This window comes from Dicentrarchus labrax, unplaced genomic scaffold (genome assembly GCF_905237075.1).
Source record: "Dicentrarchus labrax unplaced genomic scaffold, dlabrax2021, whole genome shotgun sequence".
Taxonomy (NCBI): Eukaryota; Metazoa; Chordata; class Actinopteri; family Moronidae; genus Dicentrarchus; species Dicentrarchus labrax.
The window spans coordinates 29,229,432-29,257,024 of record NW_026136715.1 but is presented as its reverse complement, the minus strand read 5'-3'; the positions used below and the strand labels follow the sequence as shown (position 1 = coordinate 29,257,024).

Genomic DNA, 27,593 nt, shown 5'->3' with positions numbered 1-27,593 from the left:
AATGTAGTACATTTGCTGAACATAATTTCATTAGAAGTTGCCATAACTAGTAACTTGAAAAGTTACAAAAAAATGTTAAGAGTAAAAAAAATATTATTAGTTCAATGTCTGTTTCCACTGAGAAAAATCCTTAAACCAAGCTAGCCGGACTCTGCAGGCCAGTCACTCTGCATGTTCCACGCTCCTCACACATACCTGACATGAGGCCATGCCGGATAATTATAAGTGTAGAGACCGGGGGGCCTGTCTGTTTTACATATATGAGGAGTTTCTTCTCTTCCACTCCTTCAATAATAAAGTTTGGTCACACTGTCTTCTGTTAGAGACTGATTTCGTCACCTCTGAATGCATTCAAACACTTCATCTGCCATCTTTCATATTCAAATCAGTGTTTTCTCTGGCAGTGTGTATGATGTCCATAATGTCTCCAGAATTGGCTGCAGTTGGTAATTTTTTTTTTCATCATATTTTCTGGAACTTTCACTATATCCTGACAGTAGTACATGACATAGAAAATCTGAAAAAATCAAATCCTCTGGCTCCTCCTAGTGCTCCAAATGGTATTTGCCAGAATCCGCTGAGCCTGGACGAAAACAACCAATCAGAGCCGAGAAAGATAGAAAAGACACTTTTGAATTGGTGGATTGAACTTAGATGGAAGAAAGCCAAGAAAGACAGCTGATTGTTGAGTCTCATTCCCAGTGTCTGTATTTCATGACATGGGAATGAGACTCAGCTATCTTTCTTGGATTTCTCCTATCTGCTGATGGAAACACAAAAATTAAACTTGAACTGTAAGGCGAGACAGCCATGCCCCTTTGGAGGAGTTTGGTTCCTGCTGTGTGTAGAGGTAGATGGTAAATGGAGTGCACTTACAGTATATAGTGCCTTTCTAGTCTTCCAACCACTGAAAGTGCTTTACACTACATGTCAGATTAATCCATTCACACACTGATGGCACAGCCTCAGGAGCAATTTGGGGTTCAGTATCTTGCCCAAGGACACTTCAACATACAGAGGGAGGAGCCAGGGATCAAACCGCCAACCTCATGATTAGGGGACAGCCTGCTCTCCTGAACTACAGCTGCTAGGTGAGGCCAACTACATCTTCTTTGCGTTGCTCCACCTCCTGGAACAGTTCCAGTTCATTCCCTATGCGAGGGAGGACCTTCCATGTGTCAAGAATCTGTTTTAATAGGCAGGTGGGACAAAAGGTATTTATTGAACTTGCCTGTAAGTCCTGATTCCAGGAAATAAAGATGTAAAACATATGACCACATTTATGCACAAATAATGCACTCTGAACACATTTTTTTAGTAATATGTTTTGTAGTAATTATACTACTCCCCCTTAATTTACCACTAACAGAAGAGAAGTTAACAACTAACAATACTTCACCTTGACTAACTATTAGGCAGCAAAACTATATTTGAATGCCATTATCATATCACCTTTTTCATACTGTCAACACTCAAACCTGTATCTGTACTTCAACAGATGATAGATACATTACATCTATGGCAGAGGGGATTGTATAAAACCTGTTAGGAGGACTGTCTTTGCACAGTCAGATCCAGCTCACACATGGAACAGCCTGTCAACACTTATCAGAGATTGTGAGACAACTAAAAATCTATTTAAAATTATGGTTAAAAGACAATCTTATTGTTTTTTAAGTGATTAATGTGTTTTTATGAAGTGTACTATTTTATGTGTCCAGGGACTGCAGTTGGAAATTAGCCAGGATGGCTAAACTGGCTCATTTACAGTAATGTGCACTCTAATGTAACTAAAGACGATTGATTGTTGAGTCTCGTTCCCAGGGTGTCAAATACAGATGCTTTGGGACACTGGAAATCTTTAATCTAAATCTTTATATCTTTCTTGGCTCTGATTGGTTGTTTTCATTCAGGTCTGGTGGATTCTGGCAAATACCTGATATTAGCAGCACTAGGAGGAGCCAGAGGAACCTGATTTTCTCACAGATTATCTGTCTCATGTGCTACTGTCAGGATATAGTGAAAGTTTCAACAAATATGGGGGAAAAAGTTGTTTTTGACCAACTACCAACTAGACATCATACACATCGCCAGAGAAAACAATTATTTCAATATGAAAGATGGCAAATGAATTGTTTGAATGTATGCCTTATTTGAGAAGTGAAAGAGAAGAAACTCTTAATATTTGTAAAACTGAGGGGGACTGGCCATCTGGTCTCTACAGAAATCTACACCTATAATTAGCTTGTATAGCCTCGTGTCAGGTATATGAACGACTTTTTGATTTTCGCAGTTGTGACCCTCCATTGAGGAATAGCTGCTTTATACAACAGCTAATGGGGATCCAAATAAACAAGCATGTAGTTATGTATGCATTTTTATGCATTAAGTGATAGGGCAGTAATACATTATAACAATAAAAGTTTTTACACAGTGACAGATCATTAATAGAGCTGATAAGCAAATCACAGTTTTATTGAATATACACTTCTGTGAATATATAGACAAAGGGCCAAAACTAAACGTCAGTATAGTCAGTATCATTTGTGGCAGAATGAAATTAGCAGTTTGATAAGACAAAACACTATATATTTCTTCCTCCCAGCTTCAGGGTTTCAGGTTGACTAGATGCTCTACTTCCCTCCAGTGTCTAAAGCTTGCATTACAGTGTGAAAACCACAATGTGAATGGATGCATTTGGGTGTACAGTGTTCACTGTAAATTGCACTCGTCATAAAGACAATATACAGTATAGTGTAGAATAGAATATGTGATCTTGTATTGTGTGGTATCAAAGATGGTATTAAAGAATAATCACAATCTGCTAATATTACAAGCACAACTAATTTAAACCAGTTCATGTAAAAAAAATAATAATAAAATGCTGCGTATTCTGCATGTCACCATTGTTTTTTTCTGGCTTTTTTTGGTTTTATTGAAGACAATTGCTACAAAAATGAGTTTTTTGTGTTTTCTGTCTTTACTTTTCATTTTCTCGTTTTTTACAAAATAAACCAATGACAGTATTACAAATAAAAATTGATACATCATTCACAGGTATACCATCAAATATACATTTATACAGAAAAACATAAAATAGAAAAACAAAAGTCCATGTGAGATCACAGTGGTAAGGGCTGAGAAGAGAGGCGTGTTTGGCTGTGGGTGACCCCTAAAGAGTCTAACATTAATCCCTGTGACCCATGTGCTTTGGACCAAAAAGGTTCCAGGAAATATTTTTAAAACTCCTGTCTACACAGAGTAGCAATGTTTTCAGGGCCACCCCGGGTCAGGCAAAATGGAAGATTGTGTGGTAAAGGGAACAAGTACTGCATAAAGCTGAAATATTCTATTCTGGGAGCTAGTTTTTTTAACTGATATTTTCCAGGTATTTTCATTATTGGAAAAGGCTTAATGTAGACTAGAAAATAACCTTGAGACTTTAAAACAACTGTTCTACAGTGTTTAGCCTATGTGATTGTGGAAGCCATCAATTTAAATTGAATTTTATTGAAGGATGAAGTAAGTCTTTGATTCAACCACATAGTTGGAAATTTTCTAAATGACCCTTCATAAGTCCCCCTTTTTGCTCTGTGTCCTAATAACAGTTGAGCAACTGAGCAGCGGAGATGACGACAGGGGACACACAAAAGCGATAAAAAGTAAAAGCAGGTACATTTTTAAAAAATAAGCCGGTATTGTCGCTAATGCTCCATCTGGTTGTAAATCAGCGTAGATCATTTTTGGTAAATCCACAATGGCTGTGCTCGATTTGAGACAAGACTACACTGCTGAAATTACCGCACTACGCAAGTAAGTACGTAGTGTGCATAGTGTACTACATAGAAGTGTACTAATGATTGATGCTGATTATCTACCACTCATGCTTCTGGAGCTTCTCAACTCCAAAAATGTTTGAGCACGTTTCTCGAATCGCTATCAATTTTCATAAAACTACAGATATTCGAAATTTACAGTTGATGTTTTGCTTAAAATATTCTCAGAAGTGAATTCAGTGGTGAAATAACACATGGAAATTATAAAAACTGTCTAAAACCATCTGCTATTGACCTGTTAGAAGAGACACAAAGCATTATCTGGCAGTTTAGTTCAGGCATTTCTCATATACATAAAATTCACATACTATACTCAATTTGACGTCATACTTGGTATAAATAGTACTTTAGTATGTGATTCACAGACGATGTCTTTTCCCATAGACAAGCGTAGCACATAGACACATACAGAAATATTACATTTTCAGGGGAAGTTATTTTCTAGAACTATTTCTTAATGAACAACACAACACAGACACAGTAACTGTGCAGCTTCCAGCAGTCCTATTGTCACAGTTGCATTGTCAGGTTCAGTACTAGAGCCCAGATACTGGCTTTATGTTGTACCATTGTGCCTGTTTCTGACATTCTGACTACAGCTCAGACAGAAATGAAACTGAAAGCCATCTGAACATTTCACTCCAAGAGAGGAAGCAAATAAGGAAATTTGTCTTATGTTTCTTTAGCCAAGATGTATGAACATTTCTAACTTGTCTATAGGAAAAGGAAACTTACTGCCAGAACCAGGCAGATTTCAGTTCTATGCAAGTACTGAGGAGCTGCCACAGTGCAGTTCAAACATGGGCCAGCATGTGGACAGAGCATGGCGCACAAACACTGAAACACTGACAAAAAAACTGAATGTCTCTTTAAACTGTACATAGAGAGAGGTCATATTCAAGTGAGGTCATTTCTATTTCATTCATTTCATTTCATTTGTTAATGACCCCACACACATAGTTGGGACAGCCAGTGAAGCTGTAGGTCGGCTCTAAACTCACATGGTAATTTCATTATAAAACAAACAAAAATAATATCAGGTGGAAGGAAGGAATGAGTGAATGTGTCTTGCAGTATCATCTCTCACTGCTACATGGTTGACATAGATTCAGTAGGCGAAGGGTGTTCCTAATATTTTTTATGTTATCCATGATGTAAGAGCACAAAACTAAGCCCATTAAATAGTTATTAAAGCTGCAGTAGGTAATTTTTTATAAAACTTTCACTATATCCTGACAGTAGTACATGACACCTGTGAAAAAAAATCTGGCTCCTCTTAAAGTGTCTTCATATCTTTCTCGGCTGTGATTGGTTGTTTTCGTTTAGACTTGGGGGATTCTTGCAAATGCCATTAAGAGCAGTAGGAGCAGCCAGAGGAACCTGATTGTTTTCACAGAGTATCTGTCTTATGTACTACTGTCAGGATGCAGTGAAAATTTCACCAAATGTGACAAAAAGTTATTTTTCTAAAAGTAACCTATACTGCAGCCTTAACATTTAACACACTTTTTTTTTTTTTTTTTTTTTTACTTTTTAAGATTTAAAACCAGTAACCAAGTTTAAACATTTTTATCTTAACTAATGGTTTTCATTATGCCAGATTTTAGTGGGTGTTGTAGCGCCCTCAGCACACCTACTTCGAGCACCCATGGTTTGAACAGAAGCAGCTATTACACAGTGAACGTGCTGCCTGGGCCCAATGTGTCAAAATATTGAAATGTGCATACAATGCATATGTACAGTACAGTACAGTGTCTTTGTGCGTTTGTAAAACATATAGAACCATTGTTACAATAATGTCACACATACTGTAGTGTGACAAAATAGTGCAGACTGGTATTGAAAATACGACTGAAGAACATTTATTAAAAATGAAAGGAAAAAGGAGAATGTGAAAAAAATCATTTGTTGGAAGAGCTTCAAAATAAAAGATGCAGAAGCACCTTTTTTCTTATTTTTAAACTGCAGTTGTTAAAAATTGCCAAACAAGTTGTTTGACTCCACAAAGTCTGACACAGAGTACAAGGCACAGCCACACTGTGCAGTATGCTTCTGACATGAGCTTCTTGTACGGTCCACTAAACATAAAGAATATGTCCAAACATAAACATGCACCATTAAATATTGTACTAGTAAAACAGCTCAGTGCATTTCTTTAAACTCCAGCTCATGACCTCACTGTGCACCTGTGTGCAACAATCAGATGAGGGAGGTAAAAGTGCAGGGCCAGATTATCCCACTGCTTTGCCCAGTTGGTGATCTGGCCCTATGAAAGTGTGAGAAACACATGAAATGAGTTTGGTTTTGTTGTGATACCTCAAGCAGATCATACAGAAGACAACAGGATGGAAGAGATGTATTCCCTCCAGATTTTAAAAAAGCATTGCAATTTGAAAACATCAACTGTCAGGGGAGAGTTGACAAATATGCGGGTGTTATTGGAAGCTATCACAAAATCAGGAGTGCTGTACCTCATTCTGACCATTTACAAACAACTTCAATGGGTTCTGAAGTAAGGACTCATGTACAGTACATTAACAGTGAGTGGGTAGACCTGTGCTTCGTGCTACTACAGCAGAAGGAAGAGGATTAACATGTCAAATGTAAAAAAAAATCACTCAGACATCACCTGACCCAAGGTAAGAATTCACTTTTCTGTACTGTGAAGTATAAATTATTGTTGTTTATAAAAAGCAACTCTTTTATCAAAATTCACATTTTTGAAAAACAACAACAAAATAGAGCTCTGAGAGTGCACTTTTTCTGTGATGTCTAGAAATCATGCTCTCTTCCCCACCCACAGTGGTTTCTGAAACTGCCTGTTGGTACAGTGTCTCACTAAGCTGGATCATTTTAAACCATAAAAGGATTATGCACATGGATAAACAAAGGACCCATATTGCATGGTGTCAATATGGAGCACAGGACTTACGTACGTGCTACAGACAACCTGAGAGGATAGACACTCATTTTGAAAGAGACCATGGCGCCTTCTTTCCTGCACAGAATCACCAGAACACCAAAAGCACTAGCTGTTTGTTCGAATGTATTATACAGCCTATGTTTACAGCTTTGATGGCTATGTGAGTATTATTACTCTTGTCTGTCAGAAGCAAAAGCAGAAGCAGCATAACACTGTTATTGTGCCACAAACCATAACCCTAACAAAAACCATACCACAATCTTAACCAGTTACCAAGCAGTTCTAGCTGGACAAACCTCATTAAACCTTAACCATAGTGGTTGTCATGAATTTTGGAACAGTGATTTGTAATGGTTTTGGAAGCCAATGCCAATCGGGGACATCATATCATCTGGCAGCCAAATCGATCATTTTGGAAGGCAATGACAAATTATGTATTTTGTTGTTTATGATTTGTTAATGTTCTTGTGACAACTGAAAAGTAAATATTGAGGCTATTCCTTTGTAGAACAGCTTCTTCACACATAATCTTAGGGCCACCCCTGATCCCTTGGGCTCCTGGGCCCGTGCCTGGCAAGACTGTTCCTGTTAATCCATGACTTAATAGGTATACAACAGAAGTTGTTCTCTTTTAAAATAAATGAAAAGGAATTACATTTGGCAGAAATTATTTACTCTGAACATAGCCAGTCTGAGTGTAATAGAGTGATTCAGCCTCCAGATGTGTCTTTTTGTCTGACACTTAACAAACACATAAGATCAGAAACATGAGCATTAGGTGAGATAGGACTCTTGTAATTATGAGAAATTCTATCTATGGTGAATGCAAAGCACTTCTGTACAACCTACCACAGGTACAATTAAGCTGGGAGTGAACTTTGGAATTTGGGGCACTATTGGTTATTTGGTTAATTTTTTAAAAAATCAGATGGTGTATAAACTAATAAAGATGATTGAATCACTCAAAGATTGAACATTTGCGGTGGAGTGGTAACAACACTGTAATGAGTCTTCCTAAGTACTGCACTTTTTTGCTCTGTGCTCCAATAACAGTTGAGCAAGCCTCAGAACCTCTGTCAACTTTCTCCTTTCTTGAACTGAAATATACATTTGAAGATGGTTAAAGGTTTGCTGTGCACCTGTCTCTCTCTCTGTTTCTGTCTGTCTCTCTCTCTCTTTCTCTCTCTCTCTCTCTCTCTCACCCCAACTGGTCGAGACAGACGACCACCCACCTAGAGCCGAAGGATCTGTCCTAGGTTTCTGCCTTTTAACAGGCAGTTTTTCCTTGCCCTTGTCGCCAAGGTCTTGCTCATGGTGGTACTGTTGGGTCTCTGTAAATTATGTTATAAAGAGTTCGGTATAGACCTGCTCTATTTGAAAAGTGTCCTGAGATAACTTCTGTTATGAATTGGCGCTATACAAATAAAATGGAATTGAATTGAATTAAAGATAAAAGTGATATAGTCCTAATACTGGCAAAACACTAGCTAACTAGCTAGGTAATCTACATCAATCATTATATATAAATGTATACATATTAGTGCTGTCAGTTAAACGTGTTATTAACAGCTTTAATGCAAACCCATTTTAACGCAGTCAATTTTTTTATCGCGAGATTAACGTTCTTTTTGGCCTAGCACACTTTGTAGTTTTTTTCACATGTTGTTGCAAGAACTAGTAACGTTAGAAAAACTACAACACCACACCGGATCTAGCTAGACCGGAAACAAAACAACAGGCACGCCGCACACACTTGTTTAAGAGTAGTAGACGTTACGTTTTGAGTGGCTGGTGAGCATGAGACGCCGAAATGGATGCCAATAATATTCTGAATGGAAAGTTTACTTTTAAAAAGTTGCCAAATGGTTCCATTGACAAAACCAAAGTGATCTGTGTGTTTTGTCGTTGTGAACTGAGCTATCATCGCAGCACGTCCAGTCTGAAATACCACTTGATGGCCAAGCACACAGCTGATGTGAATTCTCCGCTCCCTCGTCAAAGCCAGGCAACAATGGATGATTTTTCAGTAAAAACAACATTTGCACAAAGCAAGCCGATCCACTTTACCATGTTGATAAGAGCATTAAAATGAGAAAAAATAATGGGACAAAAAGAAATCAAGGGACATTTAGAATAGATAAAAATGTGCGATTAATTGCGAGTTAACTATGACATTAATGCGATTAATCACGATTAAATATTTTAATCGTTTGACAGCCCTAATATATATATCTTGTCAGTAAAACACTAGCTAACTAGCTAGGTAATCTACATCAATCATTATATATAAATGTCTACATATATCATGTCAGTAAAACGCTAGCTAACTAGCAAACATTTTTGTCGAAATTAGCCACGTAGATAGCTAGTATTTTGCTAACATTTGCTTTCAGATGTAACTAGATAGCAAATGATTTATGTAGATTATCTAGCTAGCATTTTTAGAGAGTGCACCAGTATCACTTTTATCTTTTCAACATAGATTAGCTAAAGGAAGGAGGTTCTGACCAAGGCTTGCTCAAGTGTAATTGGACCACCGGGCGAAAAAGGGCGGGTAAATTAAGTTCCATTAAACTCCATGCCTTTTATTGGGTTGTATGCCAAAACAGGGAAAGTATATTGATATGTACAAGATGACAACTGTGTTTTTGCTATGTTACACTGATTTCTCTTGAACAACTGAAAACACACGACACATAGTACTGTTACCTCCAAAAACACATGTTCGGCAGTGAGAAAATTTTTACTGCAACAAATTGTTTTCTTGCCCAAACCCTGACACAGACTTTACAGTAACTTTACACAGCTTCACAGTAAATGGGACAGTTACAAGTGTACTTCAAGGTTAAAAAAAATATTTTTCTTGCTACGAAGACGTGTGTAAAAAATATCAACCAATTGGCTTTTAAAAATATCAGTTATAGTGCCATTTTATGGCATTTTCAGATGACCAGCTCACACAGGACTCATTAGGAGGCCAAAGTCTGTAGGTTGACAGGATACATGGTGCTTTCTTTTGTCTCAGATGTCCATTCACCTGTCAAAGCAAAGTCTTCAGTTTCTGACAGCACAGACACTGAAATATGTGGTGACCTTTTGAAGAGCCCCTTTTAAAGGCGAAAATTTCTTCATTCCTGTTGGGGAGCCAGTAAACCGAATGAGCAAAACCAAACAACAGCTGAACAACAGTAATGCAATGTTAACAAGAGTCAGTGTTAACTGCTGGAGAACCAATGTGGTCCAGCCTGACCGGTGCACACAGCATTAGCTTGTATTTCTTTAGTAGGTGCTTTCAAAGAGGGAGCTCTTACTGCTGCTGCCTCCCACAGCAGCCCTGCCACTACCAACACAGCTAGCAACCACTAGGACAGAACACACTGCTGCACCTATGTTTGCACATGGCTATTTGCTGTTGCGACTTCTCTGTGCCTTTGTGGTGTTGGATATTGTTTGGCCACTGCAATTAATCCTTAAGCATTATATTTTCTTTATTATATTTTGTATTTTTATATGTTTTATGTTATTGAATTGTTTGTGTGTATTTGTGTTTGAAAACTCACTGGCTTCAAATGGTCCCTTGAGGGAACAATAACATATTTTGAAATTGGACCCTATAAACTACAGTAAGGACTGCTCACAGCCTCAAGTCTGCTTCAAGTTAAGTGCATCTGAAAGTCTCCAGAGTTGTGTCCAATTTATGTTCTGAAACAGACAATCCCACAAGCACACTCACTTCATGCAGTGATTAGCCAGATATGTGGAAGTGTGAAATGGTATTAACTGTGGATTTTTGTTTAGTTAAAACTTTAATCATTATGATTTCAGTTCTGACTGTTTCAGCGGCACATGTTGTAACTACTGGTAATGGCAAGTATGTTTTTATAATACGGATCCCAGGGTTCTATTACAAATCTCACGTGTGTGACCTACTGGTGGCAGCAAACTCACCCTCAGCAAAGCTCCATCAGAAATGTAATACAAATGCATGTACTGACCTTTATCTGTTACATCGGAAATATTAAGTTACTATGCGAGTGCATAACTTCCTGTGAATCACCAGTGTGTAGACACGTGCCTGTGTGGTTTCCGCCAGTTAAAATATAAACTAATATATAGAGAGGCATTTACAGAATGCCAATACAATTAAAGCAGCAAGCAGCAATGATCGGGTTCTTGCAGTCTACGTGTTTTAAGGAGGTGCTATGGTCGAGTAAGCCTCAAATTCCACTGGACATGGCCTTTCATAAGGCAACACCCATTCAAGGCAATGCGTTAAATTCCACCAGAAGCGCCATGACACATCGCTCCGCTCAGCGGCTGGTATATATTTGACAGAAGCTGCGACCCACTCGCGTAAAGCAGAACAGAGCAGAACGGACTGGCAGGAATTCAGACACAGAAATAGCATAGACTCCGATCAATTTTTAAAATAATAGAGTGTGCAGACTCCGGATTTTAAGCTAGATCAAGATTGTTTCACCAGGCTAGAAGTCAGAGGAGATTTTAGGTGGAGAACAAGGGCAAAAATACACAAGTAAAGAACCTGTCGATTTCTAGACACGTGGATCACTAAGCAAAACCCCAACACTGATGGGATGTTAATCATTACGATTTGTGCCCTGTGTCGGGGTCATGCGCCAGCAGACTGCACTATGGTGCTGTGGATGGGCTTTTTTGTATGTCTGGGCACAATCTGCCATGTTGCACCCGTCAAAAATGCTATCATTTTGGCAGAAAGATAATTAATTCCTTTAATTACAATGGAATTAATCAAAGTCTATTGCTGTAAACTGCCTGACAATAATAGTAGAAACGGTTTGATATGAAATGTTAAATAGTTAATACTCACTGTGGCATTGTGCCCTGTTGCCTCCCAGTCAAGACAGAGCTAGCAGTAAGAGCCTGCTGTCAGTAAGAGCCTAATGGTGGCACATGTAAATAACTTATTTGAAAACAATGCTTAATACCAGCTTCAAGCTAACAGGCTAATGAGCTTCTCTTTTGTAGTAGCCATTTAGTTGAATTCTACTGAGCTGTTGTATTTTCACTGTGAGTGAAGTGCAAGGCCAATTGTGGAAACTTCTTTTTGAATGTCTTAAGTTGGTGAGAGTGGAGTTAAGTACAGTGTGTTATCATTTAACAAAATAAATTACAAAATCAAGGTGTCTCACTGAATAAACATGGCCTGAGCAGTTTGGGTCATGACTGTTACCTGGACATACAACAGCTACAAGAAAACTACCAAACATCTGTGCTGCGCTGCAGACTGATGGAACCTTCTCAAGAGAGTTTGGAGGGAGACAGAGGGTGCTGAGGTTGGACTGAAGTCACAGTTTGTACGCAGGTCATCAGCCTCCCTCAGAGGTTCCAAGAAAATGCAGAGTTGGTGGCTGCTGGGTTTCCTACAGTAAACAGAGCCCGTGTGCTCCTGGAATCACACCTCCACTGATGTGATCTGGTTCATCTGGGCCCTCATGGACTGGATGCTGTTGAGAATCTTCTTCTGGTGGCCGGCCAACGTCACTCCCACTCTGTGGATGTCCCTGAAGAGAAAAGATTTGTCAGGTCCAGCTAAGTATACCAGCTCAGAATTTCTTGAAGACCTCCTATTTTCTGAATGCTGAAATCCAAGTCTAAGAGCCTGTTTAGACCTGGTATTAACATGTCCCTTGGGTAAAATGATCAGTGGACAGCTTAATGTCAACGTCAATTTACACCTGGCATTAGAATCCTTATCCACCATGGACATATATAAAGATGGACAACATGACAGCTCTCCAAATGTAAAGCAAAAACATCTCAATCACAGTGGCTGACTGCAGTATAGGTCATATAGCCCACTGCCTCCAGGTTAACAGATCAGACATGGGCCAAACAAAAAAAAGTACACTGCAAATACATTTGAAAGATTTTAGGTAGTTTTTAAATCACACAGATATATGTTTAAGTGTTCAGTTTGGTTTTAATTAGTTATATGAAGATATAAAAAGGGGATTTCATGTCATGATAGACGTCACCAGTGCAAGATGGCAGTGGCAGTATCCCAGGAACTTTGGCTTAATTTTTGTACAGTGGAAGAAAGTGGACGCAAAGTCCATCTTTTATCAGTTGATGGTCTCCACGTCTCAAGATCTCGAGTCGGCTGTACCCTACTCTGTTCTACCCGACTTTTGACTTTTCTCAGTCACTCTCCATTATTACTGTCCTTTTGGCTGTTCAGTATGAAGATTCATTCCTTATTTTCACAATGCGTTTATGTGGTTGTTTACGTGTATTCGGAGTTGTCCACTTTGATCACCCAAGACACATGTTAGTACCAGCTGTAAACAGGCTCTAAATTACCATTTCTGTGTGCTTTTATGATGTTATGTAGCTAAAAGCTCCATGTCCTCTCACTGCTGCTTACTACAAAGCAGCAGAGGACATGGAGCTTTTCTTTGCCTTTAATTTTGTCTCAGAATCTTCTTGTACTGTTTGCAGCAGACTGTAAAAAGCTAACGCTATCTATCAAAAGTTACAGCTAAGAGTCTTTTTCTCTTTTGAGTTTTTCCAGCAATGGTAAAGGAAAATGGCTAAGCAAAACGTGATGACTGCTAGCAGCTAACTAGCTAATGCAGCACGCACTCACCTTTCTTAAAGGGGAAGGATCAGCCGGTAACACACAGGTGCATTTAGGCTCTGGGTGTGCTAACCAGAGGTGGAGTACATGTTTACCATCCCCACTGTACTCCACTATAAATTCTTCACTCTAAACCTTACTGAGGTAAAAGTATTATAGCATGAAAAGCAATTAATGAAACCATTGTGCAGTCAAATAATCCCTGTCAGTGTTTTACTATGTATGATGTTTGCTGCATTACTGTTGCATTTTACTACTGTATTAAGGTTGACCTCCAATAAATGTATTAAAGGCCAAAGTGTCCTTGCCCTAAAAATTACTTAATTTCAGGCCTGGTATTAGCACCGAATCTTTCTTTGTGAAATCCGTCTTCTTTACAGCATGGATATATATAAAGTATTTAACATACTCCATTGTCATTTGAGACACCACATCAAAGCTGTTGAAGCCTTCGTTGGCAAAGTTCTCCTTGTACTGGCCCATTTTAATGGCGTCCAGCCACTCATCCACTGTGCTGAAAGATGAGAAGTCTGGAGTGCTGCGATCAAGCAGAGGTAAGTGAACACTGGTGGACAGAAGGAAGAAAAAATAAGAACAACCTGTGAGAACGCTGATATGTGAGAGGTTAAGGTCATTCACAGCATGAAATGATGGCGGTCCTTTCTCCCATACCTTGATGACAGCGGTGTCATGGCCTTGAGGCTGTTAGGGTTGCGGATCATCTTGTCCAGGGTGCTGACAATCTGGCTGAATTTGGGCCGGTTGTTGCGGTCTTTCTGCCAGCAGTCAAGCATCAGCTGATGCAGTGCACTAGGACAATCCATAGGGGGTGGCAACCTGTAGTCCTGCTCTATGGCATTGATAACCTAAAAGAATTTACACAAAACAGATTTTCTCAGAACATGGCTTGAACCTGATTCAGTACTGAACTAGGCACACCGTTCAGGTCTGTGAATGAGGCCAGTACCAAACCACCTTACTGCATTCTCTCTAATGACCATCAGGGGCAGCTAAGAAAAGCCCAAAAATTACACTGTCTTGATTTATTAGCACAGTAAAGTGTTTGCTAATGAATTCATGGTTTAAATCTCGTTTCCATGTAATCATGTCTTTAATTATCTGTACAAAATAATAATGGGTTGGTTAATCACAAAAAAATTAAGTTAAGTGAATTAGGATTGAAATATTGCTATAATCCAGAAGGTGGCAGCAATGCAACGCCAGATGCCGTAAAAACCTAAATGAAGAAGAAGATTAAAATACTTTATACTACACATACTCATTGCCACTTAACGTCTAAGGACTTAATTTTGGCGGAAAACTTGCTCTTGGTCTTTGTTTTCTGCGTTGGACGAGGTGGGAGAATATTTATTTTATATTTCATGGTTTTAATCTCATTTCGGTCTTCTTCCATACAGCATAGTGTTCATTTAGTAATTTATGGTCCCATTTATAGTAAAATATGCATCTTTCTCTCTCTCTCTCATTCTTGCTTAAAATATTTTCAGAAATTTAAATGTACTGTTCTGGACTATGAGAAAGTGTGGGACTAGGTGAGCTGCTTTATTTTCACTCTTATATATTTTGTTATATTTTATATTAAGTGTAATTGTATTTTATATTTGTGATACATATAATATATGTTTAGTATGCTTCTGTAACATTAGTCGTTAGACATTGTAGCTAGCTAACTTAACGTTAACTGTTAGCTGCATATGGGTCTGCTTTTATCCCGCCAGTCCAAGAACACGTTATTACCGTGTAACTTAGACCAGTCGGTATGTAACTATCGTTATATAACTTTATATTCAGTCTATGGACGTTTAGTTACGTTACTCTCTGCATGCAATGCTGTTTACAGGCAGTTCAACAACGAAATGCACTGTCATGGTGACCACAGAGAAAGCTCTGTTTTTATATGTCTGTGTTTACTTTAACGTTACCTCGAGATATCAGGCTTATTTTACAGGAAGGTTAGCCGATCCCTGTCTGTTGTTTCAGAGCTATTGAAGGTATTGCTAATACCATGCTAATACAACCCATCATCTTCCTGCTGCTGCTTCACATTAAAAGCTTTTCCATTGGCGAACTAGCGGGAGGCTTTTATTGTGAAGCAGGTACAGGAAATGCTTAGGTAACTTAAGTGTTTGTATGTGAGTAAAAACAGGTCGGTTAGCGGACCGCCAGTGTAACCGTAACGTTACCCGTACTGAAGTAAAGCCCCGGTAAGTGCCTGTAGGCTTAAAGGGAACATATTATGCTAAACCAACTTTTTAATCATTTGATTATGTACATTTGGGACTCTGGAGGGCCTATCAGAAGGCAAAGGGTGAAAAAATATGACTCAGTCATGTTTTTGTGGGCTGCCTCAGTCAGAATACAGAATATAGTCTGTTCAGATTTTTCCACGTTATTGACGTCAGTTATGTTGCCACCCACCACAGTTTACTTCCTGTGTTGACTATCGGAGCTTCGCCATTGTCGCTATAAAAGAGCAAGCCAGCAGAGAGCAAGCTAGCAGAGAACAAGCTAGCGGAGAACAAGCTAGCGGAGAACAAGCAAGCGGAGAACAAGCTAGCGGAGAACAAGCTAGCGGAGAACAAGCAAGCGGAGAACAAGCTAGCGGAGAACAAGCTAGCGGAGAACAAGCAAGCAAGCCAGCCCAGCCAGCAGCCTGCACCCCGCAGCCTGCCAGCCCAATGTCTGGGCAAAGGCTTCAGCAGGCAAACTGTTCAGTCATTGGCTGCACAGCCCAACACAAATCTACATATGTATGAGCCACTGGATTTATTTTTATTTTTGACGGCAATATCCGGCTTGAGTCGGAAAAACCGGAATGTGTGTGAACCACTTCATGTCGGACTGTTTTCACAACCTCGGCCAGTACAACACTGGGCTGGCAGAAAGACTGTTCCTGAAAGAGGGATTGTACCAACTGTCTGTGGAGAGACGGCAGAGGAAGTAACTGGAAGTATTTTTAAGAATTTATAGTTTTTCATTGTTCATGTACCGCTAGCACATGCTAGCTGCAGGAGCCTCAGTGATTTTAGTAAGTGATTTTTTTTTGTTGGTTCAACTCACAATGATTGTGTTACTATAATACTATTTCATTAAGTTAGATGAACATAACATTTTTACTCTTACCTAACCTAATACAATTTTGTGGAACCTGTTGACAAAATAAATTTAATTAAAGTCAGTGTTTCATTTTTTTGACTGTATTAATTCCCCTTTTAATTTTCCTTTTTATTAATTAATTTATTCCTTTTTATCATGTGGTCAGTAAATTCTTGGCCAATTGGTTGATCACCATCATAGTGCATAGATCGACTTTACATGCCTTGGTAATGGGAAAATAAATAAATATTGGAATTAAAAGATAAATACAAATACAATAAATACAGAAAGACATTTTATACATTGATTAAAACCTACAAATATATTAAGATTATTTTTGGTGTACTGTTTTTGAGTCATTAGTTAATTTATTTAGGCTTCAAAAAAGTCATAAAAAAACAGGTTTATCACCTTCCTATGACAACTCTGTGATGTGTAAAATGTAAATTCTGGTCTTTTCTACAGGGCTTTACTCACATCTTGATTGCTCATGTCCCAGTAGGGCCTCTCTCCATATGACATCACCTCCCACATGACTATGCCATAGCTCCAACAATCACTGGAGGAGGTGAACTTCCTGTACTGGATGGCCTCTGGAGCTGTCCACCGGATGGGAATCTTCCCTCCCTGGAAAGAAGTGTGGAGGTCAACAGTGGACACAGTGGAAAGAAGGACAAAGACAGGTGTCATGCCATTACTGATGCTTTTTTAGAAACCTACTGACCTTTGGCCTATTTTTACTTCCATTTCCTGTTTTGTCTCTTAAATTCCAATAATTTAATTTATAAAATAATTTATAATGCAAAAGGACCAGTGTCTAGGATTATTTAATTCAATTCAATTCAATTTTATTAGTATACAATATTCATAACAAAAGTTATTTCAGGACACTTTTCAAATAGAGCAGGTCTAGACTGTACTTCTTATAAAATTATTTACAGAGACCCAACAGTTCCCACCAGCAACCACTTGGCAAAGGTGGCAAGAAAAAAATCCTTTTAAGAGGCAGAAACCTCGGACATACGCCGGCTCTAGTTAGGTGACCTATGAATATTTATTTATATTTATTATAATTAGAATAATAATTTGAATTAGAAATATTGGAATTTCCCCATTGTGGGACAAATAAAGGAATATCTATCTATCTATCTATCTATCTATCTATCTATCTATCTATCTATCTATCTATCTATCTATCTATCTATCTATCTATTATATTCCATTTCTGACAATAGATCCCTTTCATCATTATTATTAGTCACTTTTACTAGTATAGCTGTTGCAATTGTTGTTGCTTTTCCCCTTTGTCTCTGTCTGTTCTTCTCTCTTTACCACCCACCCCCTCTTAGATTTTGGCAGTTGTGGTCCTCCATGCACTGCAGGCTAGAATCAGTGGCTTGGTGATATATATTAATCTAATATAATATAATCTATCTAGTACAAGGGTGGGCAATTCATTTTTACAAGGGGCCACATGAGAAATCTGAACTGTGTTGGAGGGCCGAACAAACAATGACTTTAAGTTAATTCTGCTCAATATTAATTTTCGCCCATTGTAAAAAGCAGTAAATATATTTTGATTAGCCGCTAATGGTAATCAGAAGAATAAGGATATTCTGGAAATATTTATATAAATATATGAAATTGTGGTGTAGGTCAAATAGGAAAATACTCCTATAGAAGTATTAAACAGTAAAAACAAAAACAATAATTACATCAGTGTTTCATTTCAATTTTAGCATGTTCATCTTCACAAACACTGAAAAGGTGTTTTGCAGTATGTTAAAGATTAGCAATTGGTTAACTTTATACAAAAAGCATTAAGTGCTTTTATTATTTTTCAGTTGATTTAACTTGTTCAGTGGGAAAAATCTGTCTTGGGCTTTAACAAGTGCATTGAAATCTGGCTGAATGTCTGAGGTGGATATACAAAGGACAGCTGAGAGGTGATCATCAGTGATGGAGGATCTGTATCTGGATTTGTTGAACTTCATCACTGAAAATGTCTGTTCACATACGTAGGTAGATCCAAAGAGGATTAGAATCTTCTGAGCATGCCTCCTCATGTATGGAAAGTTCTCCTCTTTGAGGGAAGAGTAAAACTCAAGCAGTGAGACTGACCTAAAGTGCTCTGCCAGACATGTGAACATCACTTGGTGCATTATCAGCTCATGTTGTGGCTTCCTTCAGTGTTGGCAAGTGGGTGAGAATGTTGTCCTCTATTTGGCTTGAGAGAAGCTGCAACTTTCTCATGAAATCCTTCACTGCGCTGTACATTGAAAAGTACAACAAACTGTCTGTGATTCAATGCTATTGCCCTGATGAAGTTAATTATTTTAGTTACAACATCAACAACATGGTTCATTTTTAACACTGACTTACACAACACTTCTGATGTATAATGATGATGGGCGGCTGTGGCTCAGAGGAAGCGCGGGTCGTCCTCTAATCAAAAGGTTGTTGGTTCAATCCCCGGTTCCTGACACCACATGTCAAAGTATCCTTGAGCAAGATACTGGACCCCGAATGGCTGTGCATAGGTGTGTGAATGTATATGAATGCGTTAGTTTCTGTTTGATGGACTTTGCCATCGCTGAGTGAATGTGTGTGAAAGGGTGAAAGGCACTATACAAGTACAGGTCCATTTACCAATACAATGCAAAAATGTCCATTTCTGCTGAAGTCTCATGTCTGTCACTTTGTCCTGCGTTCTCTTCAAAAGTCCAAAATTTTTCCCCGTCAGATTTGGACAACCATCCGTTGTCACACCTGCCAGCTTGTCCCATTTCAGTCCCAACTTGTCCAAACATGCATTTACCTCCATGAACAAATCACTCCCAGTTGTTGTCCCTTTCATTGACTGCATGGCTGCCAGCTCCTCTGTGATTTTAAAGTCTGTAGTTATCCCACGTAAGAAGATGAGTAGCTGGGCAGTGTCACGTACATCACAGCTCTCATCCAAAGCCAGGGAAAAATAGTCAGAGTTGACCGCTCTGTTCTTCAGCTGAAGCTGCAGATTTCCCGCGATGTCCTCATATCTCCTCGTTACAGTACGTTGGGAGAGGGGCACGTTCTCAAATGCTCTTTTTTTCTCTGGGCATATTAGTGCTGCAGAGTCCAATAAACTCTCCGTCAGAAAATGGTTAACTTTTTCTAGCGATTTTGTGGGATATGACATAGCTTGTCTTGACAGCTGCATCTCTGGATGTGCAAAGTTTAAAAAGTCCTTGTTGACTTTGCAGCTTAGTGAGCAAAGCATCCGACTCCCTTGCGCAATCTTGATCAGACAAGTTCTTGTATTTCTCCTCATGTTTGGTCATGTAGTGGCGATTTAAATTGTAATCCTTAAACACAGCGACCTGTGTACCACAAACCAAGCACAAGGCTTTACCTTTGATTTCTGTAAATACATTTTAGCAGTCCATATCTTGTTGAAAACGCGGCATTCGGTATCAACTTTTTTTTGTGTGAGCTAACATTTTGAGGGCTAGCTGGCCAGAATCACTTGTAGCTGTTTATCCACGTGTGTGCTCCTTACGAAAATATATTTAAAAAAAGGCAACACAGTTGTGTTGTGTGCACAGCATAAATACTTTTTCATTTATGTTCTAATTTACGATTGACCTTACGCAAAATGCCCAGCTCTGATCTAGTACCTATTAATGCTCCTGTGTATAGATTAAATATTTTATTCCACATTCACTGACACAGACCAGTTACCTGTCAACCTGTCACTATGAATTAATTTAGACCCATGATGTTGTCCATAGAAAAGGGGTCAGCCTGGTCCCTTAGGCCCTGTTTTAGCCTGCTCACCCTTAGCTTAGTCTCTTAGCTGAGGAGTTCTCTCAATCTTTGAGTAAAAGTGTCTCTCAATAGCCTAGTGAAAAGCCTTAAGAGGAAACTCTTAGTGTCTTTTAGGAGGACTTCTAGTGGTAAAATAAGGTGATGATAAAGGCATGACTCACCAGAGCACTGGTGTATGTGGGGTCTGAAGTATCATCTTCGAGGAAGCGTGACAGTCCGAAGTCAGACACTTTGCACACCAGGTTGCTGTTGACCAAAATGTTCCTAGCTGCCAGGTCTCGATGGACGTAGTTCATGTCACACAGGTACTTCATTCCTGCTGCTATGCCACGCAGCATTCCCACCAGCTGGATCACTGTAAACTGCCCATCATTTTGCTTTGAGAAAAAAAAAAATTATGTTTGCTTTTTGTGATGAATGAAGGATGATGACATTGAGATTGTGATCAGTGGCTGGGAGGCGACATTAATCATTACCCTGAGGAAGGAGTCGAGGGATCCGTTCTCCATGAACTCAGTGATGATCATCACAGGGCTACTCTTGGTCACCACCCCCTCCAGATGGATGATGTTTGGGTGGTCAAACTGGCCCATGATGGACGCCTCACTGAGGAAGTCCCGCCTCTGGCGTTCGGTGTAGCCCACCTTCAACGTCTTAATTGCCACCAGGATCTCTCTCTTCCCAGGCTGCCGGAGGTTTCCACTGCACACCTCCCCAAACTCTCCTGTCAGGAACACCAGAGCAGTCAGTGGAAGGTGAATGATATTTTAAAAAACATCAAATCATTCAAAGACAGTCAAACAAATCATGTTTTAACCTAAATATTGCAGTCAGTGCTTTAGTTTTTAAAAGCCAGAAGGAATTTTAAAAATCTGTTACTTAATAATACTTGACAGGAATTATTTTGACAGAAATTATACATTAGCTTGCCTGCACGCAAACGTTATCGGTAGCAAAATACTATGTGAATGGATTTATTAGTTAGACGTTACCTTGTCGAATTACTTCTCCAGCTGACGTGAGCCAAGATACTAACTTACTGTTTTCACAGTAATAATAATTAATAATCGGACTTATTGTGGTGGTGCCGGTCGTTTGAAGACTTTAGCAAAGTTAATTTCCTGGGGAGCTCTTAGTTTCTCTCGGCTAATCTCCACTTCTTTCCGTAGATTCTCTGACACCACAATACGACCACAACTGCAGTCATGTAACTGTGAATTAACACTTGAAATTAGTCTATATGACATGTTGCAAAATGGTAAAGCACACCCTGATGTACTAGGTGTTTAGTACCCTCAGAGGTCTAATGAAGAATTCCAAAATTCCCAAATAGGCCCACTTATGAAAACCTCAACTTCCTTCTCTGATACCAGATTTCCTTTTTCATGCACTGTTGTCCTTTACCTGCACCAATAACTTGTTCAATCTTGACACAAGAAATTTCAATCTCCTTGGCAAACTCTCTGACTGCTTCATTGGGGTCTTCATATGTGAAGGGGTCGATGTAGATCTTCATTCCTGGTGACACTTCAACAGAGAGAGAGAAGAGACAGCAGCTGTACACACACACACAAAAAAAACTGAAACATAAAAACAAAAAAAGATCCTTTTTGTTTGTTTACATACTCTGTCAAACCAAAACCTGCCACATGAAACATCAGTGTTACTTACTGTGGCCACTGGTGTAATGTTGAAGTTTGTCTGTGTACTCTGATTCTGGTCTATCTGAGCTCCTCCTGCTGGGGACAAACACATTGAGGCTTCAACTGAGCAACATCCACTGATGAAAACCATGTGTTATGGATGAAGCTCTGGAAAAGCTAGTAAGTGGAACTTGAGTTGAGATTGTTTTGTCAAAACACAGAGCTTTTCAGAGCTTTTTTGTTTTGGATTTATGGCACAATTAGTTTTGTGTTTATTGTAGATAAGTCTGATCTAACTGCTAACCATTAAAATAAACAGCAGTACTCTAACAGTACATGGTATTTTAAAAGAAACATGCATATTGTTATAAAATAATTTCATGGCCTGTAACATTGTACTGGCTTACCTGCGGCAGACAATTATAAAGACAGTGATGGCAATGATGAAGACCACGCCTGCAGCAGCTGAACCAATGATGAGGGGGAGTTTCTCTTGGATACTGGAGTTATATTCTTCTACAGGTCAAAAGACAGATATCAGATCAAATATGGACTTGATTCAGAGCTGGATTACCAACTAGAAAGAGGGAAACATATGTGCAAATTTAGTTGGACAGTAAATCTGATTGTTGTTCCTACCTTCAGTCATAGTTTGGAAGTACATCTTGCCACTAAAGCGTCCAAATCCAGCAACAGTCCGAGCCCTAACCTGAAATACGTAGATAGTTCCAGGCTTCAAACCTCGTATGACAGCAGTGTTAGTCTGACTCCTTGTAAGAGATGAGTTCCACTCTGCCTGATTCTGAAACACATGCATCAGAAATCATAAATAATAATCAGAAAATGAGAGGTGGTTCCTGAAAGCATCAAATTATAAATAAGTCAGTAGAGCAGTAAGATTGTCACTGTCAGGAGTCACGGTGTATGTGTGAGACATTGTGGGTAAGACTGTGGAAGCCTGTCTAGTGACAACAGCACTGATGTACCTTCTCATAGTACTGCAGTTCATAGTCCAGGATAACTCCATTAGGCTGATCAGGCTGGGACCAGGACAGGGTGATGCTGTTAGGGGTTCTGCTGACCTGGTGGATGATGGAGACTGCTGATGGTGCTAAGAACAAAAGAAGAGGAAGCAAAGTTTCCATTCCATCATCACTCATCACATCACTGAGCAGTCATTAAAGCTGCAAAAGGTAATTAATATAAAAAAAACGTATTGTTATATTTGCTGAAACTTTCACTATATCCTGGCAGTAGTCCATGACACAGATAATCTGTGAAAAAATACGGTTCCTCTGGCTCCTCCTAGTACTCTTAATGGCATTAGCAAGAATCTATCGTGCCTGAACGAAAACAACCAATCAGAGCTAAGAATGATAGTTGATTTCATTCCCAGGTCATCAAATATTGATGCTAGGAATACAACTTTTAACAGCTAGTTTCAGCAAATATGACAAAAGTTATTTTTATAAAAGCCTCACCAGCCTGGTTGGTGGTGATGTTGACTGACGCGTACTGTGGTGAATAAGGACTCTGGTCAGACACTCCATTGACAGCTTGAATTTCAAAGGTGTACTGGGTGTGAGCCAAGAGGTCGCTGATGTGGACGCGGGTGTCGGTCAACCCAAGCTGACGTGGGACAAACTGCACGTTGTCTCCACAGCGGGTGCAGCCACCCCGCCCACTACCACAGCTCTTACATATGATGTTGTAGACCACATCTTCTCGGCCACCGCTCTCCTGTGGTGGGCTCCACTCCAGCCTCAGAGAGGTCTCATTTACTATGGAGATTACATTTTGTGGAGCCGATGGCACAGCTGTAAAGAAGACAATTACAAATCCAAAAAAGTGCTTTTGTAAGTCCCATCCCTTTTTGCTCTGTGCTCCAATAACAGATATAGTCACATCTTAAGTTAGCTAGCAAAATACACATAGCATGCTGTGCATACATTTATTTAAGTACAAAAATAAATTAAAGCTGCAAGCAGCATTGGGCGGGACCTCACCATCGACTCACGTTGGGGCCTACATGGCGGTGAAATTGCACGCCACACCACGGGCGCAATCACAAATATCACAAATTTGGTGTTTACATCATACTGACCAAGTTTTAAGTAGAGCTGATCTAGGAGTTTGTTAAAATGCAATGGCGAAAATCGCGAGAAATGACCACGGAATCCAAAATGGTCAACTTCCTGTTGGGTTTGAGGTATGGGTCTTTTATCACGATACACGTGTACCGATTTTCATACATGTCAGCCTTACACGTCTTGGGGGCTGATTCGTGGGGTGGGGCCCACGTGACTATCTTTCAACCATCTTCAAAACTTGAAGCTATTTTTGTTATATACGTTTTTGTATACGTTAATACTGTGCAACATCATACAGAATAGCAGCAGTTTAATTTCTGTTCCCTTTCCCTAAAGAGTTAGTTACCGTCACTACGTCAACAGCCTAATGTTTTTGTAATGTTTGTGAGATTGAGAGATCGATAGGTGTTCCTATCAAATCATCATGATTGAAAGCTGAAATCCATGAATGTGCTGTTATGACTGTTGTGTACACATACTTGTACAGGGCATCTGTGAAGGGTCAGAGTCAGTGCGGTAGTAGCCATTACGACAGACACAGTTAGTCGCTCCCTCGCTGGTGGTTCTGCTGTTAATGGGGCACTGCAGACATTTGTGGTCTCCCTGTGCAGCCTTGAAGAAGCCTGATACACAAGCTGCAAGGGAGAAAGTGAAGGAGGTACAGAGGAAAAAAAGAAAGAAAGAAAAAAGAAAGAAAGAAAGAAAGAAAGAAAGAAAGAAAGAAGGAAAACAAGAAGTACAGAAAATAAAGTAAGCTAAGAAACAAAATACATGGTATACCGTATAAGAGAAAAAGAGTAATTAATCCACACTGTCAACTGTATATTATATAGGCTATTGGCCGCCAATAGGCTGCTTCAATATCAGTATTAGTAGTCATGTCCTAAAATTCTATGTCTGAGCTCTTTCATCTCACATTTTCCCCACCGAGCATATGTTTAGTCATGATAGCCCGGATGTCTGCATTTCATAAAGGTCAGCTCATTGATGTGACATGTACTGGGACTCCTTCAGAGGCTGTCAGTTCTGCCGTCCATGGGATTGTAAAACATGTTAGAATATGTGGAGCAGAGGAGGCTGGGATTACACAAGAGAGAAATTAGGTCTAGACCTGCCCAATATGGAAAGTGTCCAGAGATCTTCTGTTATGATAGAGCACTGAATTGAATTTCTGGCAGATGCTTCCTGTAACTTTAAATGTGATAGCAGTATGGGCCAAAAATTACCATAGTGTTGAATTAAAAGCAGAACCTTATAACCCCCAAAAAATTAGGATTTATTGCATGGCTGGTGCAATGTATTATAATGCACTGCAGGTGTACTTACTGTAAATGACTGTATTAAGGTATTTAGTTACATTATTTTTAATCAATTTGCTTATGATAGCTCAAGTGAAGGTATGACACACCAGCTTTCCTGTTTTCTATTATTCATGCCTTTTATAATTTCATATTCATTCATCTTTAATGTGTCAGTATCTTCCTCTGCCCTCAGAGTTCTATTGAGGACAGCAACTGCTGAAAACATAAATATATAAAATGAATAAAATACAATAAGCGTCAGCATTGATTCATTTATCAAATGTGACAGAAATTAATATTTCTAATTTAATTTGCTTCAGTATCTATGTACCTCTGTTTTAATTTCCCTATTTGATACATTTTTAGATTTAAAATCTATTTTTTTATGTCGTTGTTTATGTTCAGAAATGCATACAGAAATATCATAAGTGAACATAAATAAAAAAGTTTAGAGAAATAAGTAAGGGAAAAAAATGCAAAAAGGCAAAATATACAAAAGAAATACACAAATATATTTAAAAATTAATAAATCAACAAACAAAATGGAAAATGAAATAAATAAGTAAATAAATGCAGATAAAAATTAAAGCTGCTCCATCATCATGATACACATGCCTACCAATTTTCTTACATGTCGGTCATACGTGTCTTGAGGGCTGATTCTGGGGGGCGTGGCTAAGCCATTTTGCGATGCCCATCTACTGGACCAAGACAATACCTTAGCCTTTGCCATGACTGAAATTTTTGCAAAGTGTCATGAGTTTTCAGGCATGTTTAGCGACCCAAAAGGTGTTCAAATGTTAACAAAAAAGCTGATTTAAGAGCTCTATTGTGTCATGAGATAACTTCTGTTATGATTTGGCGCTACACAATGAGTATCAGTCAATATCTAGTCACTGACTGATCAACCCTCACAATTACAGTTTTTCTTTGACATGAACCTTTTATAGAATTTTTCTACTGCATGTACCCTAACAGCACTTTTTTTTTTTAAACTTAATTTTTATTTCAGTTTCAGCAACTTATACAATCATTATGCACATTCACATTAAGTCATATATCATATAAGAGTATATGTTTCCGGTTAAACATATGTGCAAGTTACATAGTTAAGTAAGAGTAACACACAAACATAAGAATAATAAAATAACATTTTATCAGGAATTCTTCAATCGGGGTGGGCTGTAGGATTTTAATCCACTCTCTATGCTTTTTTACAAAGTCACTTATTTGTAAGTACCTGAAAAAGTCTGAATTGGGGAGTGTAAATTCCTGTCTTAATTGTTCAAATGATTTGATACATCCATCTTTATGAAGTTGGTGTAGGTTTGTGAGTCTGTGCTTTGACCACTTTCTAAATCCTGAGTCCATCTGAGGGGGGACAAAACCATTTATAAAACCAATGTTGGTTAATGCTGAGATTGATTTAGGCAGCCCATATGATTGATTTTCCTCCAAATCTTCAATATGGTCCTAGTCCACTCACTCATTTGAGTCTCACCAAGCGTAGTATCTAAGAAAGGTAGAGTCTGTAAGGGCCACTGGCATGTGCTTTTCTCATTGTCTATCCACCTTGTACCTGTGGAGTCTTGCTGCCATGCTTTTAGGGATCTCAACTGTGCAGCCCAGAAATACAACCTGAAGTTTGGGAGTTTGAGGCCTCCACGTGATTTGGATAGCTGGAGTATTTTTAGTCTGAACCTAGGCCGCCTTGATTGCCATATAAAGTTTGAGATCAGCTTGTCTCGTTTATCAAATGTAGATTTAGGAATATCTACAGGCAGCATCTGAAATAGATAGATTAATTTAGGTAGGACATTCATTTGTATGCTCTCGATGCGTCCTGCCATAGATAAAGGAAGCGTTGACCATCTACCCAACGCCTTACTAATATTTTGTATCATGGTTCTGTTATTCACGTAATATAAATGTTCTAATAATGGGGGTCTGATCTGGGTGAATAATGTTTGTTATAATTTTATTAACACATCTTGATAATATGGATGTTAATATACGTAGGTCTATATTCAACAAAGATATGGGCCTGTATGATTCACATTTGGTAGGGTCCTTTCCTTCTTTATGTATAACATAAACTTACATTACTATTGTTGCATCCCTCCAGGAGGGGGCCACAGTTCCAGAATTGCAATGCATAATGATAAGCTTTTAGCAGTAAAGGTGTCACTATATTTTTAAATGATTTGTAAAAGTCATTGATATAACCGTCTGGTCCTGGGCTTTTTTTCATTTTTAA

General features: G+C 38.9%; 1 protein-coding gene across 5 annotated transcripts in view; it reads right to left on the bottom strand.

Annotated features, from left to right (window-relative positions):
• Nucleotides 1–2,454: 2,454 nt before the first annotated feature.
• Nucleotides 2,455–27,593, bottom strand: part of ephb2a (eph receptor B2a) — a 61,446-nt gene continuing 36,307 nt past the window's right edge. For 2 of the 5 annotated variants that reach the window (XM_051426008.1, XM_051426014.1), the window contains exons 4-16: nucleotides 24,515–24,670; nucleotides 23,427–23,762; nucleotides 22,932–23,056; nucleotides 22,585–22,747; nucleotides 22,353–22,461; nucleotides 21,974–22,041; nucleotides 21,707–21,832; nucleotides 20,779–21,026; nucleotides 20,464–20,679; nucleotides 16,973–17,122; nucleotides 14,051–14,244; nucleotides 13,788–13,943; nucleotides 2,455–12,302 (exon numbers count right to left, since the gene is read on the bottom strand). In XM_051426008.1, coding sequence (XP_051281968.1) covers nucleotides 12,194–12,302; nucleotides 13,788–13,943; nucleotides 14,051–14,244; nucleotides 16,973–17,122; nucleotides 20,464–20,679; nucleotides 20,779–21,026; nucleotides 21,707–21,832; nucleotides 21,974–22,041; nucleotides 22,353–22,461; nucleotides 22,585–22,747; nucleotides 22,932–23,056; nucleotides 23,427–23,762; nucleotides 24,515–24,670 — 2,156 coding nt within the window. In that variant the 3' untranslated portion in view covers nucleotides 2,455–12,193. The remainder of the gene's footprint in view (nucleotides 12,303–13,787; nucleotides 13,944–14,050; nucleotides 14,245–16,972; nucleotides 17,123–20,463; nucleotides 20,680–20,778; nucleotides 21,027–21,706; nucleotides 21,833–21,973; nucleotides 22,042–22,352; nucleotides 22,462–22,584; nucleotides 22,748–22,931; nucleotides 23,057–23,426; nucleotides 23,763–24,514; nucleotides 24,671–27,593) is intronic. The other 3 variants (XM_051426010.1, XM_051426011.1, XM_051426009.1) reach the window with 3 other exon arrangements.